Source organism: Acipenser ruthenus, chromosome 4, assembly GCF_902713425.1.
Source record: "Acipenser ruthenus chromosome 4, fAciRut3.2 maternal haplotype, whole genome shotgun sequence".
NCBI classification, from domain to species: Eukaryota; Metazoa; Chordata; class Actinopteri; order Acipenseriformes; family Acipenseridae; genus Acipenser; species Acipenser ruthenus.
The window spans coordinates 9,479,545-9,497,075 of NC_081192.1; the positions used below are offsets into that span (position 1 = coordinate 9,479,545).

Here is a 17,531-nt window from a genome sequence, read left to right on the forward strand (position 1 = left end):
AACAAGGTTGTACAGCGCGTTGCTGCGCTCAGCATCAGCTGTGTTTGTTACAGCATGTATCTAAAAGCTAATGTTTTTATATTCGGGAGTCGGTCAGATGTTGCTGACCAAAACATGGCGATGTCAATTCCCCCTGACTGTTCAGCGCGCTGGATCGCGTCGAGCGCCACCTTCCCGGTATACAAAGCAAACTCCTCTTCTGGAATGGCACTGAAGCCAGGAATTGAAGCGGAATCCTCCTTGACATGAGACATTACAGGAACTCTTCTGGGGTTGAAAATCCGTACGCATTTCAAGAACTTAATTGCGGGCTGCCCACTCTGAGTATCACTGATGGACCATTTTTAATGATCTTAAGGGTTATTATGCGGCAATGCTTGATCATACGTTTTATGCGTAAAATTACGCGGGCGCATAATTGCGTAATTCCCCGGGGTGTATTTAACCATTTGAATTGGTCATCCCTTTACTACAAATTAGGTATTAGCAGATTAATAACGCTGTAGATGGCTACTGACATTTATCTCACCCTTACATCCCTGTGAATACGTATAACAGGATTTTAAAAGGAAAGTTTTGTTTTCAATATTATTTCAGAGAACTCATAACTGTAAATACATTATTTATAGGTTTTAAATTACCAGAACACATGTATGCAAATCATATTGTAAAATAAATAAATACATAAATAAATACATTTCTTGATATCTGAATCTCATCAGGCACAAATGTATATTTTGTCAACAGAAGATAAGATATTGTTGTTTTTTTGGGGGGGGGATTTCCTTTTTCTGGCACTGATCCCTGAACACTATAGATATTATAACCATGTATTGGAATCTGGGCATTTCATAGATTCTGTAAAATATGTAAGCTGTGTTTATTTATTTTTTCTTTGTTTTGTTATGTTTTTTGAATATAATGTACAAAAAAAATGCTATTCATAAGAAGCCCATAAGAAGTTACTTATGTTTGCAAGAAAGACAACAATAAAATCCATTATCAGTTCTTGTGCATTCTATTTTGCTATTAAAAAGCATCGTCAGTGAAGATTGAAGTTGCTCTGTGAAAATGTGTCCATATGATGAAACACTTCTTTCAGCATCCACAGAATTGGTAACAACTGACGAAAATGAATTTCAGGGTTTTGCAAGGGTCTAAATCCTGCATATCCTGGGCCTAAATATGTGCCTTAATATGGCCCCAAAACTCAAAATAAGTGTATAAATGTTCTTTTTTTATGATTTTAGGTGTCCAGATTTATATAGATTTAAGGAGCAAATAAAAGTTACTTATATGTGTCTATGAAAAGTAATTACAAAATAATATACAGTAATCTATCATGTATCCGACTGCAATGGGACCAGAGTAAGGGTGGATATGTAAAAAGGCAGATAAATGATGCTGGTTTCAAATATCATTATGCACAGCTATAACAATTACTGTACTATATTATTGTTTTGAGATTCAGCTTTTACTAGCGAGTTCCCCTAAATCCCTTGTTTAGAAAGATACAGGGTATTAATGCTTGTGACAGAGTAGCGTCTGGGTGTGTGAATTTGCTGCTGCGCGACAGGCATGAAATCGAGACAGAGGTCGAAACCTATATCAAACTGATAAGGGCCAGCTTCAGGGGGTGCAAGGGATGCAACTGCACCCAGGCCCAGCCCAGCCCCAAGTCCATTTTGTTTTTTTCTGAGCCCACTTTAATGACTAGACGTAAAAAAATATATATATTGGTGCCGTCTACTCCATTGGGATTAGAAAAAAAAATCGTAGCAAGGTAGTATTGCCGGATTGTCAATCAAAACACAAACTCGCAAATCACTGTTGACTGATATCTGCAGGCGGGACGCAGAGTGAGCACTCTGGCAATAGGTCAGCATTAAAGGGCACATAAGGACCTTTTTATTTTATTGTGTTTACATGTGCCGGGGCTATCTTCATGAGGATACGCCCCGGCAAAACCCTTTGTGGTCCTATGTCGGACCTGGTCCAACACTGCAATTATTCCTATCCGGTCCATTGTCGGACTCTGTCCGACATTGTCACAAGGAAACAGCTGGTTGATACTGCATCACCGCACAGAGACTATCACGGACATTTGCAGAGCTTTTTTGAGATGTTATAGTAATAAAATAATTACTTGGATTGCATTATTGAGGAGTTTGGTGATAAAACGAGTGATCAGGAGATGATTGATCGGTATGTACGACTATTATTATTATTATTATTTATTTCTTAGCATATGTGAAAGCGATAGTGAACGAAAGGGTGGGGCGGGGCTGGAGATGCCTAGTGAGTGCTTTGTTGATATGCAGGGCCTTTTAAACCCGTTTGACTGTGGAAAAAAAAATACTTTTAAACAGCGCGTCTAAAATGAACTGCGCATGTGAAAATAAATTGGACCTGATGTGCCTGACGCGCACTTAATAAATGGACTGCAAAGGGTTAAAGTAACAAAAACGCCTATTCACTGCCAAACATGAACTACTTTAGATGTGTAATGGCTGCAGTATAGGATACTGATCTTAGGTTTATGGTTTCGGTGTAGGGAGAGGAGTATTAATTGTTTTATTAGCAACAATATGATACCCAATCAGAGTGCAGTGTCCTGACTGGAACATTTCGTGGTACCTTTGTAAGCACAGCCCACATGGACCTCTCAGAACTACATTTGCCATCATCCTTCTGCTTACATATGTAACTGAGATGGTTTTACCAGTGAGCAGGAGGATGATGGGAAATGTAGTTCTGAGAGGTTCATGTGGGCTGTGCTTACAAAGGTACCACAAATTCTCAAAATTCCATACTTTTTCCAGACTTTCAAAACTGCAAACCCTGTGCATTCTGTTAAATTTAAATTTACCCAGTGCCATGAAATCTGTCATTAAGATACAGGTCTCAATTATTTATATAGGGAATCATTACACTATGTTAGTACATTGCTACCATTTCAAATCAAGACTAAGCAGTAGTAATGTAGAAAAACACAAATGCTCATCTAATTCTAAATAGAATAAGTGCTGTCCTGTGAATAGGGGATTTGTTTTTTCTATACTTCTGTAGTTTGTAAGTCGTTGTTGTGTTAAAACAGTGTTTGCTTATTTAGAGAGTATATGCTCAGAGAAAAAAAAAAATCAGGGATGTCAGTAGTCAGTATGTGAAAAGCATTATGAAGTGTGTGTGTGTTCATGTATCTAGAGAGAGATTGTTTAAACATTCTGACTAGGACATAACATGTTTAAATGTTCATAAAAATGTACACCCTGATGATTTTTTTTTTTTTCGTGAAAACAACTAATCATTTGGTTTTCAAGCCCAAATTCTGATAGAGGAACATATGTCTTTGTTCAGACACCATGTGCACTGGAGTCCCCACTTAGACAGTATGGAGCGACATAAGTCCCCATTTGGATAATACAAAACGACGCTCACACACTGCTGTGTGTGTTTGTGCAATGTAAGTACACTATGTAAGTACATTGTAGGTAACTGATATAACATAGTTATAGTAATTAGGCTGCTGTGTTTTCATGGTTCTATCAATATAAAACTTCACCAGGTTCATAATCCTTTATATGAATGCACCCCACATTATAGTTCCCATTTGGATAGCACAGCATGATACAGGTCCCCACTTGGATAGTACAGAACGACACTCACACACCAGTGAAAGTATAGATAATTCTGATTATTAATAATTTTTCAACGCGATAAAATTAATCGCTGCAAAAAAAATTCTTGTGATTATCGATTATTGTTCTAACCCTATATAGAGCAACTTAAAACATCTTGTTTAATTACATGTATATGAAACACCAAATTGCAGATTCATTACAACAAGTACAGCATATTAGTAACATGGGATCAACTATATGTTTGCCTATAAAAATGTAAGTATGACATGCTTTAGAGTTTACTTGCATGTGCCACAAATGTAATTTCTAGCTACCGGTAATTCACTAACACATTCCAAAGATTGCAAAATAAACTCCAGTTCATCACAATAAATGAGTATATCAGCTTTGTTGTAGTAGGGCTTCATTGTTGTTCTTGATATCAGGTACACCAAAAGTGCAGAGAGGACGTTTCTAGTGTAGGAATCCATAGCTGTGGAGCAGAAAACTACATTTGCAGACATACAGTCATGACCCAAAGACTTTAAAAGGTTCTAATTGCACAAGCTGAAAAGTAGTAGAAATGGCACTATGCCAACATGTTTGTATTTAAAATGTTAGCAAGAACCAATAGAAGGCATGCTTCGCGAACAAAATGTCTCAGTTTAAGAGTTGATTGAAACAAAGCCACTCATTTACACAGCATATCATCAAAGCAGTGAGAGTATAGAAGTTTATGCCCAAATAGAAGTCTCTAATTCCCTTGATGTTTGTTTTGTTAAATACAACCCATTTACATTTAAATGTTAACATTTCCAGTTACTCCATAATATATAACATATGCGACTATCAACGTGAAAAGCAAGATTAAGTCAATAACATCACAATTACTCAAAACACGAAAAGCCAAGCCAAAGTTGTGCCTGCCCAAAATTTTAAATACCCATACACAGCATTATTACGGATATTTACTTATAGGCCCTGTCCACACTACATAACCATTCAAGAACCACACTCAAAAATCCAGTTTTAATTAGTCCAGCACAAAGCCTCCACACTGAAGTACCATTTTATGTTTAGTCGGACATAATGCGTACACACACTATTACTATTAAAATAGTTTGGCTACAGTTCCTAGAAACGCAATGAACAGTGGAAATTAATACGATAATATTCCACCATGCACTGTATTTTATTTTCAAATAATGTGTTATGCCCCATATTAACAAAGGTCCATATTGCTAAGAAATAAAACAAGTATTTTAGAAAAAGTAAATGCGAACACACACACAAGTAGAGCTTGAAGTTTTCAGGTTTTATTTTTAATCAGGTGACGTCCCTTTAAACAAAATTAAACTCAGAAAAAGTTGTTAATTACTGTGACAATGATCGAATGATTCTTAGTGTTAGATCTCCCTCCTGACCTGTGAGGGCGCTGTGTAAAGGGAACAGAATACCCTGGACTGGATGTCCTGACAATTCATTCCCAGGGATAGATGGAAGTCTGCCATCTAGAAAGGGGGCGGAGCTACGATACACTAAATCATCGACCTGGAAGGGAAACGGTGTGGTATCCGCAGATTGGAGGCGTGGTTGCACTCGTTAAACAAGGGGTCATGGTTGACGGTATTAAAGGGGACGTACTGATGGGATCTGTTCCTTTGTGAAAGCATTTTCTTAATGTATGCAAAGCTACATGGATAAATATAATCGGGTCATATAGGCCTGAGACATTATGTTTGTCTACAAATTAATTTCTAAAACAACTAAACATCAAAGAGCTTATTTTCTGTTTATAAGTAAAGAGGTTCCAGAAAGATCTTTAGCAGACAGGGGTAACATGCAAGACTGGACAATGTTTATTCACTTGAATTACTTGATAAGAGAACTACAAGTGCTTAATAATTTCAATTAAATTAGGCCTTAATATAAACTTTGGTGCACAGACAGTAAGAGTTTAAGATGCTAGTGTGTTAATAAAAGGTTTTTAAAACATACTTTTCATGTCTTTTCCTTAAGAAACTATATAAAATTGGTAGTGAAAGACTATATAAAATGGTTTTAAATCAATTATTTATTTATTTATTTTTAAATCAAGTTGTCACAGGGAGCCCTGTCGCTGGTTCGTGTAGTGTGTGTGTGTGTGTGTGTGTGTGTGTGTGTGTGTGTGTGTGTGTGTGCCTGGGAGAAATCAGCTGTGACGCGCAGCGGAGACATTGTTGCTAAGCGACCAGCTGAGCGGGAGGCTCGCCCTGTGCTAAGCTGATCGGGAGGTCCAGATTGGCTGGTGGGCATGCCCTGGGATGCTGCGCAGAGCTCAAAAACGCGGCTGCACCACAGCTCGGGGCGACTGCAATGCCATGGACACACAGACGAGCGTGTTTATTTACATCAAGGAGGAAAGCATCCGCTCTGCAGGAGCTACTACTACGAAACCCTTTAACTGCAAGACGGGGCCTGCGAAGGCGCTTGCCCAGCCAGGACCGTCAGAACGACCCAGAGTCACTGGAAGGCCAGGACTTCGGAAGCAACAGAACAGAAGTACGTCAGCTTAAACAGAGGGTTATGTAGAGTAGTAGGTTCCTGGAGCGGGACATTCCTGTTAGTGGAACTAGCGCTCGTCATTTTGTGTGTCAAACTCTTAACCCTGCAAAATTGAGACACCATTTATCTACAAACATTCAGAAAGTGAAAAAAACGTAAACAAAAGAACCAGTAACTTTGCCATCAGCTACTTTCAATGCGCAAAATGACAACATTCCTTGTTGACCTGGTAGCAAAGATTCAAGCCCAGCAATCTCATGAAGTTAGGTACGTTATATAAATACTTTACTTACAACATGTACTTATATATATATATATATATATACACACACATAAAAAGTAGTTTCAACATGCTGTTGTGAAACTACACACCGGCCATGAAGTTTGCAGACATTAAAGGTTTGCTGACTAAGGGGATTTAACAGTAGAGGTTTCAGCAAAATATGGGTGAAAAACTGTCCCAGGAGAATGTCCAGGAGAAGTGTCCAAAATACGAGAGACTCCCTGTGAATACGAGAGAGTTGACAGGTCTGCAATACCCAACTTCCTGAAAACGTTGTGTAGTGATTTTTATATAGACTGCATATTAAGGCTTGAAGTTAACATATATTTGATATCATTTTGCGACACAAAACTCTTAATTTGCTACTAGTTTTTTATGCAGTAGCATTTTTCTGATACCTTACACTGCAATATATGACAGACCCTGCATGAACACATACAAAAATACTGGTATAAAAATATATATCTATATATATATATCTATATATATATATATATATATATCTATATCTCTATCTATCTATCTATCTATATATATAGATATTTTTTTTAAACATGTACATTATTAGTATCTTTCATAAAGCGGGAAACCATTGCTAATAGAGCTTCCTGATAGATGACTGAGGTTTGTACCGCCCCATGTAGATACGCGCGAGGCCCACAATGCAAATTGTACTGGACAGTGCAGTACAAATACCTACAGTACTACAGAACAACGTGGACGCAATTTAAAGGTATGAAGTTTATTTTACAGTAAAATTAAATAACTGTTAAACATTACAATTTTATAAAATAACAGGCAATGCTCTAACAGGATATTAAGTTTATTCAGTGTCTATAAAATGCTAAATTAATCTGTCATGGAGATTATTTTGTTATAATGTTAACTCTGGTTTCACCCACACTAAAAAATGAATACAAATTAGGTAGATAATTATTACTTTATCAATTCTGACTACGAAAAAAAAAAAAACAGGAGCAAATAGCTAGCTATAACGTTAACATGATCCAAGTCTTCCTTGTTTCATCAGTACGAATAACAGACAAACTACAATCTTGAGGTGCATTAATTTATCTATCTGTTTTCTTTTTATAATAGATTAGCACAACCTTGCGTACTTCTCCTGTTTAACTAGCGAAACATGAGCTTTAACACAAAATGTTATATATAAAACACACATTGCTAACTAATGCCAGTTATAACACGTTGAATGTATCTTTTAAAATGTAGCGGTACCCGTGGTGGAATTAGCTTTCATTTTCAAAACAGCTCGGTTGTGGTTGTAACCTTACAAATTTATAAGGTCATACAATGCAGGATTTAATAATATTGTGGCACACGTTACTTTTTAAAAAATCACTGTCTTTATATGTGTGTGATTTGTTAGTTACCAAAATCTCAGTCAACAACTGAAGACATAAGACCATAATTTCATACCACTGAATTTGCACCAATGTAACATAACCTGGTTAACCGTACTGATGGCATATCAAATGCTTAGATGACAGATATGGTTGCATTCTTGTAGAACTTAAGGATAAAACAAAATACATTTCAACAAGGAACTGCATTAGTTCCATTACTTAGTTGAGCACAAGGTGGTTTCAATAAATACTTTCTGATTTAAATATAGACCTACTATATGATAGTTTGGGGTATTCAGACTATTTTACACATTAGGCAGGTGTTTATTTTTATTTTTTTTTAATTATTTTTATTTAGCGACTTTCTGTTACGTGGATGTAAAAACGAGAACCAAAATGGTGAGTTTTTTTTCCTCTTCACTTTACAACGTTTCCATGTTTGTTTTATTTGAAGTGTTAAAGTTAAATTTCAGTTTTTGTTTGCTTTTACAGATACAAAAAGGCACAAGTAAACCTCATGTTATTACTTTATGAAAACGTGTTGATGGCCATTGTTTACTGTGAAGAAATGGCAATGGCAAGGAATGAAAAAAAATGTGTTGGTATTCTTTGTTTTGTAGTTAATTCATTGGGGTAAAGTAAGCCCTACACAACGTATTCTTTACTCCTGGGATATTTTTTCTATTTTAAAAGGTCTTACTGTAAAATAAAAGGCGCACCCCCACAGGGCCACGGCCACGCCCCTTGCCGCTATGCTATTTGCCTGTGTACAGACCAATATAATGGTTTCTACTATTTTTTGAAAAACGAATGAATATTCAAACGAATATTTAAATTATGAGCTAATATCCGAACATGAAAATCCTGTGTTCGTCCCAGCACTATTTTTATTTATGTATTTATTTACTGATTTTTCATTGACCAGTATTTACAATAATTATTTAGGACTGAACAGAAAAAACATATTCAAAATATTTAAAATCGGATTCAATTTGCTAAAACTATATACAGTGCCTTGCGAAAGTATTCGGCCCCCTTGAACTTTGCGACCTTTTGCCACATTTCAGGCTTCAAACATAAAGATATGAAACTGTAATTTTTTGTGAAGAATCAACAACAAGTGGGACACAATCATGAAGTGGAACGAAATTTATTGGATATTTCAAACTTTTTTAACAAATAAAAAACTGAAAAATTGGGCGTGCAAAATTATTCAGCCCCTTTACTTTCAGTGCAGCAAACTCTCTCCAGAAGTTCAGTGAGGATCTCTGAATGATCCAATGTTGACCTAAATGACTAATGATGATAAATAGAATCCACCTGTGTGTAATCAAGTCTCTGTATAAATGCACCTGCACTGTGATAGTCTCAGAGGTCCGTTTAAAGCGCAGAGAGCATCATGAAGAACAAGGAACACACCAGGCAGGTCCGAGATACTGTTGTGGAGAAGTTTAAAGCCGGATTTGGATACAAAAAGATTTCCCAAGCTTTAAACATCCCAAGGAGCACTGTGCAAGCGATAATATTGAAATGGAAGGAGTATCAGACCACTGCAAATCTACCAAGACCTGGCCGTCCCTCTGAACTTTCAGCTCATACAAGGAGAAGACTGATCAGAGATGCAGCCAAGAGGCCCATGATCACTCTGGATGAACTGCAGAGATCTACAGCTGAGGTGGGAGACTCTGTCCATAGGACAACAATCAGTCGTATACTGCACAAATCTGGCCTTTATGGAAGAGTGGCAAGAAGAAAGCCATTTCTTAAAGATATCCATAAAAAGTGTTGTTTACAGTTTGCCACAAGCCACCTGGGAGACACACCAAACATGTGGAAGAAGGTGCTCTGGTCAGATGAAACCAAAATCGAACTTTTTGGCAACAATGCAAAACGTTATGTTTGGCGTAAAAGCAACACAGCTCATCACCCTGAACACACCATCCCCACTGTCAAACATGGTGGTGGCAGCATCATGGTTTGGGCCTGCTTTTCTTCAGCAGGGACAGGGAAGATGGTTAAAATTGATGGGAAGATGGATGGAGCCAAATACAGGACCATTCTGGAAGAAAACCTGATGGAGTCTGCAAAAGACCTGAGACTGGGACGGAGATTTGTCTTCCAACAAGACAATGATCCAAAACATAAAGCAAAATCTACAATGGAATGGTTCACAAATAAACATATCCAGGTGTTAGAATGGCCAAGTCAAAGTCCAGACCTGAATCCAATCGAGAATCTGTGGAAAGAACTGAAAACTGCTGTTCACAAATGCTCTCCATCCAACCTCACTGAGCTCGAGCTGTTTTGCAAGGAGGAATGGGCAAAAATGTCAGTCTCTCGATGTGCAAAACTGATAGAGACATACCCCAAGCGACTTACAGCTGTAATCGCAGCAAAAGGTGGCGCTACAAAGTATTAACTTAAGGGGGCTGAATAATTTTGCACGCCCAATTTTTCAGTTTTTTATTTGTTAAAAAAGTTTGAAATATCCAATAAATTTCGTTCCACTTCATGATTGTGTCCCACTTGTTGTTGATTCTTCACAAAAAATTACAGTTTCATATCTTTATGTTTGAAGCCTGAAATGTGGCAAAAGGTCGCAAAGTTCAAGGGGGCCGAATACTTTCGCAAGGCACTGTACCACTGTACTGTAATTCTGTACATTTGGTTAAATATTGAATCAGATAGAGGTTTTCAGTTGAGGTTGTGGTTTAATCTTTGGGTAAGGCTTAAGGTTGAGGTATCTACAGTGTACTGATTTTGTACACAAATCCGACTTACAGTAAAGATGATGATGCACTATTATTCTGGCAACCCTTTTGATACGCCATATAAATTAGCTGTACCTTTTTATAAATTACTACTGCTGTCTAGTCTACAATATGCACACAAAAGGTTTGGTTTACTGAGATGTGAATATGTACAAAACCATGCCAAGTTGAAATATTTATATGAAAATATTTAACCATTTTTAATGAGTTTTGAAAAAGTCATTACACTTACAGTATATAAAATATACAAAAGACCAATTATTTATTTACTTAATTTTCCTAAATTCAATAATCACACACACTATTTTAAATTAATATTTTGTAGTGTTGTTTTTCTTTCAACGATCTTTGAAAACTAGAATACTGAAGACAACGCTATAATAGTACTTGAAACAAATGTCTTCAGTTACAAATCTGACAACTAAACAGCTGTTAAAAAGCAAACACTCAATAAGTCCCTGCTATAGTAATTAAGAAAAGCAATCCTAGCAATTTACCACAAAAAAACAAACACACCACATGCCGCAAGTTACCATGCCTCAGTGCAACTCCAACAATAGCTAACAGAACTTAGCACACCTTAATACCTCGAGGCTACAAGAAAAAAAACTGCATTTTCTTGAAGAAAGCAACCTTTGAATATTTTTTTTCTTTTACAATTATCCACCCTTTTGCTTTTAGAATTGCCCTGTTTTATGTACTTATCGACTATCACATAACACAGAAATCTATAAAAAACGAAAATAACTAAACAAAATAAACAAAAATAAAGGCGATCAGGTTAGCACCGAAAATACCCCAAATTCTGCATTAGGTGTAAGACATCATTTTAAAACCAAAATGGAATCTCATTTTGTTCTTTATACAGTTTGATAACCAACTGGCCATTTCTTTGAAAGAATGATCCTTGCTTTATCTTTCTTAGCAAAATGAATAAACCATTAACCACAAATCACTTTTTATGTTCCATTGAATTTTTTAAAAAAAAGTCACAAGAGCTTGTAAAAGATATCAACGCTGATTTAACTTATTCAGTTAAATACATTGGTATACATTGCTAATAATTAACCAAAATACCCTATTTGGTGATGGCACAAAGTTCACCCTCTTAGGGCTTGTTGAACAAAGCTTCAGTTGACTGGACATGGTTCAGCAATGGGGACAGAGGACATTGGTCTGAGAGTGATCTAATTAGAACATTTGTCATCTCATTATGAAAGAATATTACAATTGATATCCTTTTTAAAAATAGATATGTTGTTTTGCAAGACTGGGTCTATTTTAATTATATTTACAATGACAGATCTAAATAGTGTCGCTCTCTGAACTATATTAATCGCATCCCCAGCTAGCCTCCATCAGGTCTGACTTATTATCAGAACTGGCATTATCATAACTAAATGCAATAGAAATGCAGTGTAAACAAGTCTGTGTATGGTGGAGCAATTCAGGTCTTCAGCTTATCAGATCACAAAACTGTAAGTCAAGACATGTCCAAATACCATTTTGTTTTTATGAGTACAGCAGAATGGTCTGTACACAGTAGACTGCAATTTGCAGAATGAAAACATCACATATTGTAATACAAAGAACACAGAAAGTGGCCTAAAAAGCAAAGGAAACCAAGAGCATACTGATGACAAACTGCCTCCAAAATCCAAAGTAACAAGCTTTAAAAATCAAAGCATGATCTTATAGATGCATTAAAATCAACAACAACAAAAAATACTACAAAGGCGTTAACAAAAACGAAATGTGCTTTGCTGTGCATTCTCAGGTGATATACATGTCCTCAATGTTCCCCTTTCGCTTATTTGACCCAGCGAACCAGTTCAGGTGACACACACGTCACACTACCTTTACACATCATCTGTTGCTGCAACTTCAGCTGCATACCTCACCTGCACATGTAACCCTTGTATACCTCCTACACCCATCTACAACACAACGTTACTCATTTACTCCTGCATTGTAACAAGTTACTGAAACTTTGTAAACCACACTACTTGTGATAGATTGTGCCTTTTTTTTATCGTCACATTCACAAACGACCTTGAACGTCTCCGTTTAAAGCATGTTCCCTCTTTCGCTCCATAACATTATAGAAAGGAGCAATAATAAACGCAAAGTAAGAGACTCGCCCACATTAAAGTATTGCACAAAATGACAGAGGAAACCGAAAGCAATCTCAGCAGTTTAAATAACATTGACACCTAAACAGTATATATTTGCACACAAATATTAAACTAAAAATACTTTTTAAAAGTCCTTACCTTTTCTGCACTGGCTTTCGCCTTTTGCGGCTTGCATAAATGCAGTTGGCAGTATTCCCACTACTAATGTTCATCATCCCGTCTCGATAAGCGACGCAATTCACTTCTTTAAAAAAATGAAGACTCTTTATATTTAAAAAGCCAGAATCCCGCGTCTGACACAAAATGTCCTTGAAGTAGATTAAAAAAGCAAGCTCACACAGCGGTCACAAAGGGGAAGTAAATTTAGACGAAAACATCCAGCCCCACCGATTTCATTAAAACTGTCATCCAAAGGACACACTGAAAAAACCGAATAATGTATCTGCAGAATGCTACGGTATTCCAGCGTAATCTTCAACAGATTTTGCAATCCTCTTGCATTTCAGTATAGCCAGTAAAGTCTGCAGTTATGCAGTGTGGGTGTATTTATATGGGGGTGTTCTGGTTCGTGTATTTAGTGTAGACCTGGCTGCTCTCGTGACACCGTATCAGACCTGCTTCCTCCTTAAACTTGCTGCTTCGCCGATTCTATTAGCTAACTCACTCTCTTTCACTCCCTCAACGTCGCTTACTCGCCTTGCATTTGGGCCAGTCCCAGGTACGTACGCCCAGACATATACGTCACATATTTTCTGACGTTTCCCCTAACTTCAACGTGGGAAGCTGAAGCTGAAAAATGTTTCTAAAGCATGCCATTTTGATAAGGTCAGGCAGTGGAAAATGTCGAGGTCGAGGGATTTCAGAAATGAATGCAAAATGTTTGAACTTTAAAAGAGTGGGATGTACCAGATTTGAAGAATTTAAACCTCAACAGTTTTTACATTAAATCTGTCGGGGGGGGGGGGGGGGGGTGTATTAATTTAAAGTGATACCTACCTAATTTAAACAATTGATAGACTTTAAAAGGACAAATTACTAAATATAGATACCCAAGTCATAGGAACTGTAAAATCCTATATTTCCTATATTCCCACAGTAAAAAATAGAATAGATATATGTGTGTGTGTGTGTGTGTGTGTGTGTGTGTGTGTGTGTGTGTGTGTGTGTGTGTGTGAATGAGAGACAGAGAGAGACTCTATCTACGGAGAATCAGGATTAAACAGGATACTCATCAAGCATTAGAAATACTTAATGAAGAAAAGTAATTGTTTCCTAATATCCTTTACACACAGCTGTTCAAACTAGTAATAATAATAATAATAATAATAATAATAATAATAATAATAATAATAATAATAATAACACATTTATTTTGTATAGCGCCTTTCATTACAGTTATCTCAAAGCACTTGACAGGTAAAATAAAAACAATTAACACATATTAAAACAACAACACACTACAAAAAAGCCAATAGATAAAAATTAGTTTTTAGACCAGATTTAAAAGACACAATAGCCTCACAGTCCTTCAAATGTCTCGGCAAATCATTCCAGAGACGAGGGGCCACAGAACAAAAGGCCGGATCACCCATCGCGCGCAGCCGTGTCCTAGGCACAATTAGTTTGGCATTACTGGCAGATCGCTGGGGCACATAGTGACAAAGCATATCCTTAAAGTAAGCTGGACCCAAGCCATGTAAACACTTGAAAGTAAGCAACAAAATTATTTCTTTATTTAACCGGTAACCAGTGAAGAGAGGCTAAGATTGGTGCTATATGGTTGTGCTTTCTTGTTTTTGTTAGCACCCGTGCAGCACTATTGTGTACATATTGCAGCTTTTAAATTGAGTTTTTAGACACTCCAGCAAGCAAAGAATTACAATAGTCCAATCTAGATGAGATGAAGGCATGTATTAGCTTCTCTGCATCAGGCAATTATAAAGATGATCTCAGGTAAGTAATGTTTCACAAATGTAAAAAGGACACTTTGCAAGTATTCTTGATGTGAGCCTGTGACAGAAATACAGTGATTCTTGGTGGTAAATCTCCCTCCCGACCAGTGAGGGCGCTAAGTAGCGAGAACAGAGTACCATGGATGGGTTGGCCCGGCAGTTCTTTCCCAGGGTTCAAGGGAAGTCAGCCAGCTAGAAAGGGGGCGGAACTCCGGTGAATTAACTCATCGACCCAGAAGGGGAACGATGGTGGCAGTCATGGGGTCATGTGTGATGGTATCAAAGGCAGCACTTAAGTCCAACAGAACAAGAATAGATGGAGAACCTGAGCCATCAATAAATCATATAACACCTTAACTAAGGCAGTTTCTGTGCTATGTGCAGATCTAAAACCAGACTGAAAAAGTTCATAAAGCTGATTAAGCACTAAGTGGGACTGAAGCTGTGACACTACCACCCATTCTAAAAGTTTTGCTAGAAAAGGTCAGTTTGAGATTGGTCTGTAATTACATAAAACATTAAAATGTAGATTTCTTTTTTTTCGGTAATGGAGTAACAGCAGCCAGTTTGTAAGATGAGGGGACCACACCAGATCTCAGTGATTCATTAATTAAACTAATTACAAATGGACACAAGGATGGTAAACATGAGGTAGGAATAGGATCTAAAGTGCAGCTGGAGGAATTCATTTTGGCAACTAGCTCAGATAGACCTAAATGAGTAATTTCCACAAAGTAAAAGGACTGTACAAGCTGGCTCTAACATACATTGGATTGTAAAAAAATAGCAGCCTAGAATTACCACTACCTCCTGCAATAAGCTCAGAGTAGTATAATGACTGAGCTGATTCCAAGGCAGTGCCATAGACCCATTGATGTTGCTTGTAAGATTGCAGATAAACAATGAGACCAGTCTTTATCCACAAGCGCTCAAGGTTATGTCCTGCTGTTTTCATTGTACGTAGCTCCTCTGTGAACCAAGGGGATGAACAGGAGAAAGACACAAGACGGGTTCTTTTGGGTGCAAAAGAATCCAAAGTGTCACTCAGTTGGAGAGCAGTTCCTTTTTATTTTATAATTCCAGGTCTGGTGACCAAATAAAGATCCCTGGTAATACACAACAATGTGTAGCACATGGGGTAAATAAACACGAGTATGCAGTCCCAAATAATAAACACACGTATCCTTTCCACAATGTACAAACACGATCACCAGTCCTGGGTGCATGCTGTAGTGCTCGTGGTGGGTGATACACGTTTATATGTGATAAAAGTGCAGTGCTGTTCTGAGTTTGTGCTGGCCCTTGGTGACAGCTCCGGATCGTGTTAGCCGTCTACTAATAACAAACAAGAACAATTATAGAGAAAACAAACAAACACTCACAATACATTTATCACAGGTTTTACACGGTCCTTCTGGGTTATATCTCTTAACCAAAGCGAAGTAACAGATTGCGTCTCTCTGTCCCCTTTTTATACTCTTGGTAAATGAGTGCAGCCGCCCCTGCAATCCGCGACTGCCACATTGTTTCCCTTCCGGGTTGATGACTTAATGCACCGGAGTTCCGCTCCCTTTCTAGTTGTCCGACTTCCTTTGAACCCTGGGAATGAAGTGTCTGGCCAACACTGATGCACAAAAGAAATGCAACACTCAGGTCTAATGGATTTCATCAAATATTTTAAACATAGACATCAAACAAATTCACAGAAAATGTGAACAAAAATACAGATCAAAGAATCATGATAAGTTTTCAGTATGAAACGTGACACAGTGTCAAAATGAAAACATTACAAAGTTAGTATCGGGTATGACCTCCCTGAGCATAAACACAATCCTGGCAGCGTTGACGCATAGACCTGATCGACCTCTGGATAGACTGCTGTGGGATGTTCCGCCACTCTTCCTGTGCAGCTGCAGCCAGCTGGCGAAAGCTGGCTGGTCATGGTTGTCTCCTGTGGATGGCACTGGAGATTTGGTCCCACAGATGTTCTATTCAACTCAGGTCAGGAGAAAAAGCTGGCCACGGCAAGACCTCGACATTGTTTTCTTGAAGTTGTGCAATTGTAATACTAGCACTGTGTGGTCTTGCATTGTCCTGCTGGAAAATCGACACTTCCAGATTGGCTTGCAGGAATGGAAAAACTGTTGCCTCAAGGACTTTGTCAATGTATTGCTGAGCAGTAAGGTTGCCCTCAATCTTCGTTCTTGTGTTAAAGGAGATTCTTCCCCACATCACACTTCCACTGCCCCACCGGTTGGCTTGAACAACGCAACAGTCAGCATAATGCTCACCACGACGTCTCCACACACGTTGTCTTCCATCAGGTCTGTCAAGGGCAAAATGTCATTCATCGGTGAATAAAACACTCCACCACTCTCTCTGCCACCACCTCAAATGTTCTCTGGCCCACAGAAGATGCCGATTTCATCTCTCAGCTATCAACATGTTATCAGTGAACCACCTCCAAGCATGCAAATGATTTTCATGCAGACGATGAGCTACAGTCATTCTGCTGATGCCCAGGTTATTTCTTGCTGGAATTTCTCATGCTGCAGCCAGAAAATGTTGGATTGCAGGTGAACATTCTTAGATAGTATAAAAGGGTTAGGCACAGGATGATTTCTGTCATTACCACTAAGTCAATATGGGAAAAGGTAAAGAGCTATCTGAAGACCTTAGGCAGAAAATGATTTATTGTCATAAAGCTGGAGAAGGATACAAGATGATTTCCAAGCTTCCCAATTTCAACTATTGTTTCTATTATAAAGAAGTACAAGACTCATGGTACTGTCACAACGCTCCCTCGGTCTGGGAGAAAGAAGGTTCTTTCACCAAGAACAAGTAGAAAAATTGTGAGGAAGG

At 37.8% G+C, this 17,531-nt stretch overlaps 1 protein-coding gene across 2 annotated transcripts in view; it reads right to left on the bottom strand.

Annotated features, from left to right (window-relative positions):
* LOC117400232 (aryl hydrocarbon receptor-like) overlaps positions 1 to 13,431 on the bottom strand; it is a 109,462-nt gene extending 96,031 nt beyond the window's left edge. For both annotated transcript variants that reach the window (XM_033999848.3, XM_033999847.3), the window contains exon 1: positions 12,856 to 13,431. In XM_033999848.3, the coding sequence (XP_033855739.3) occupies positions 12,856 to 12,932 (77 nt within the window). In that variant the 5' untranslated portion in view covers positions 12,933 to 13,431. The remainder of the gene's footprint in view (positions 1 to 12,855) is intronic.
* Between the last annotated feature and the right edge of the window lie 4,100 nt (positions 13,432 to 17,531).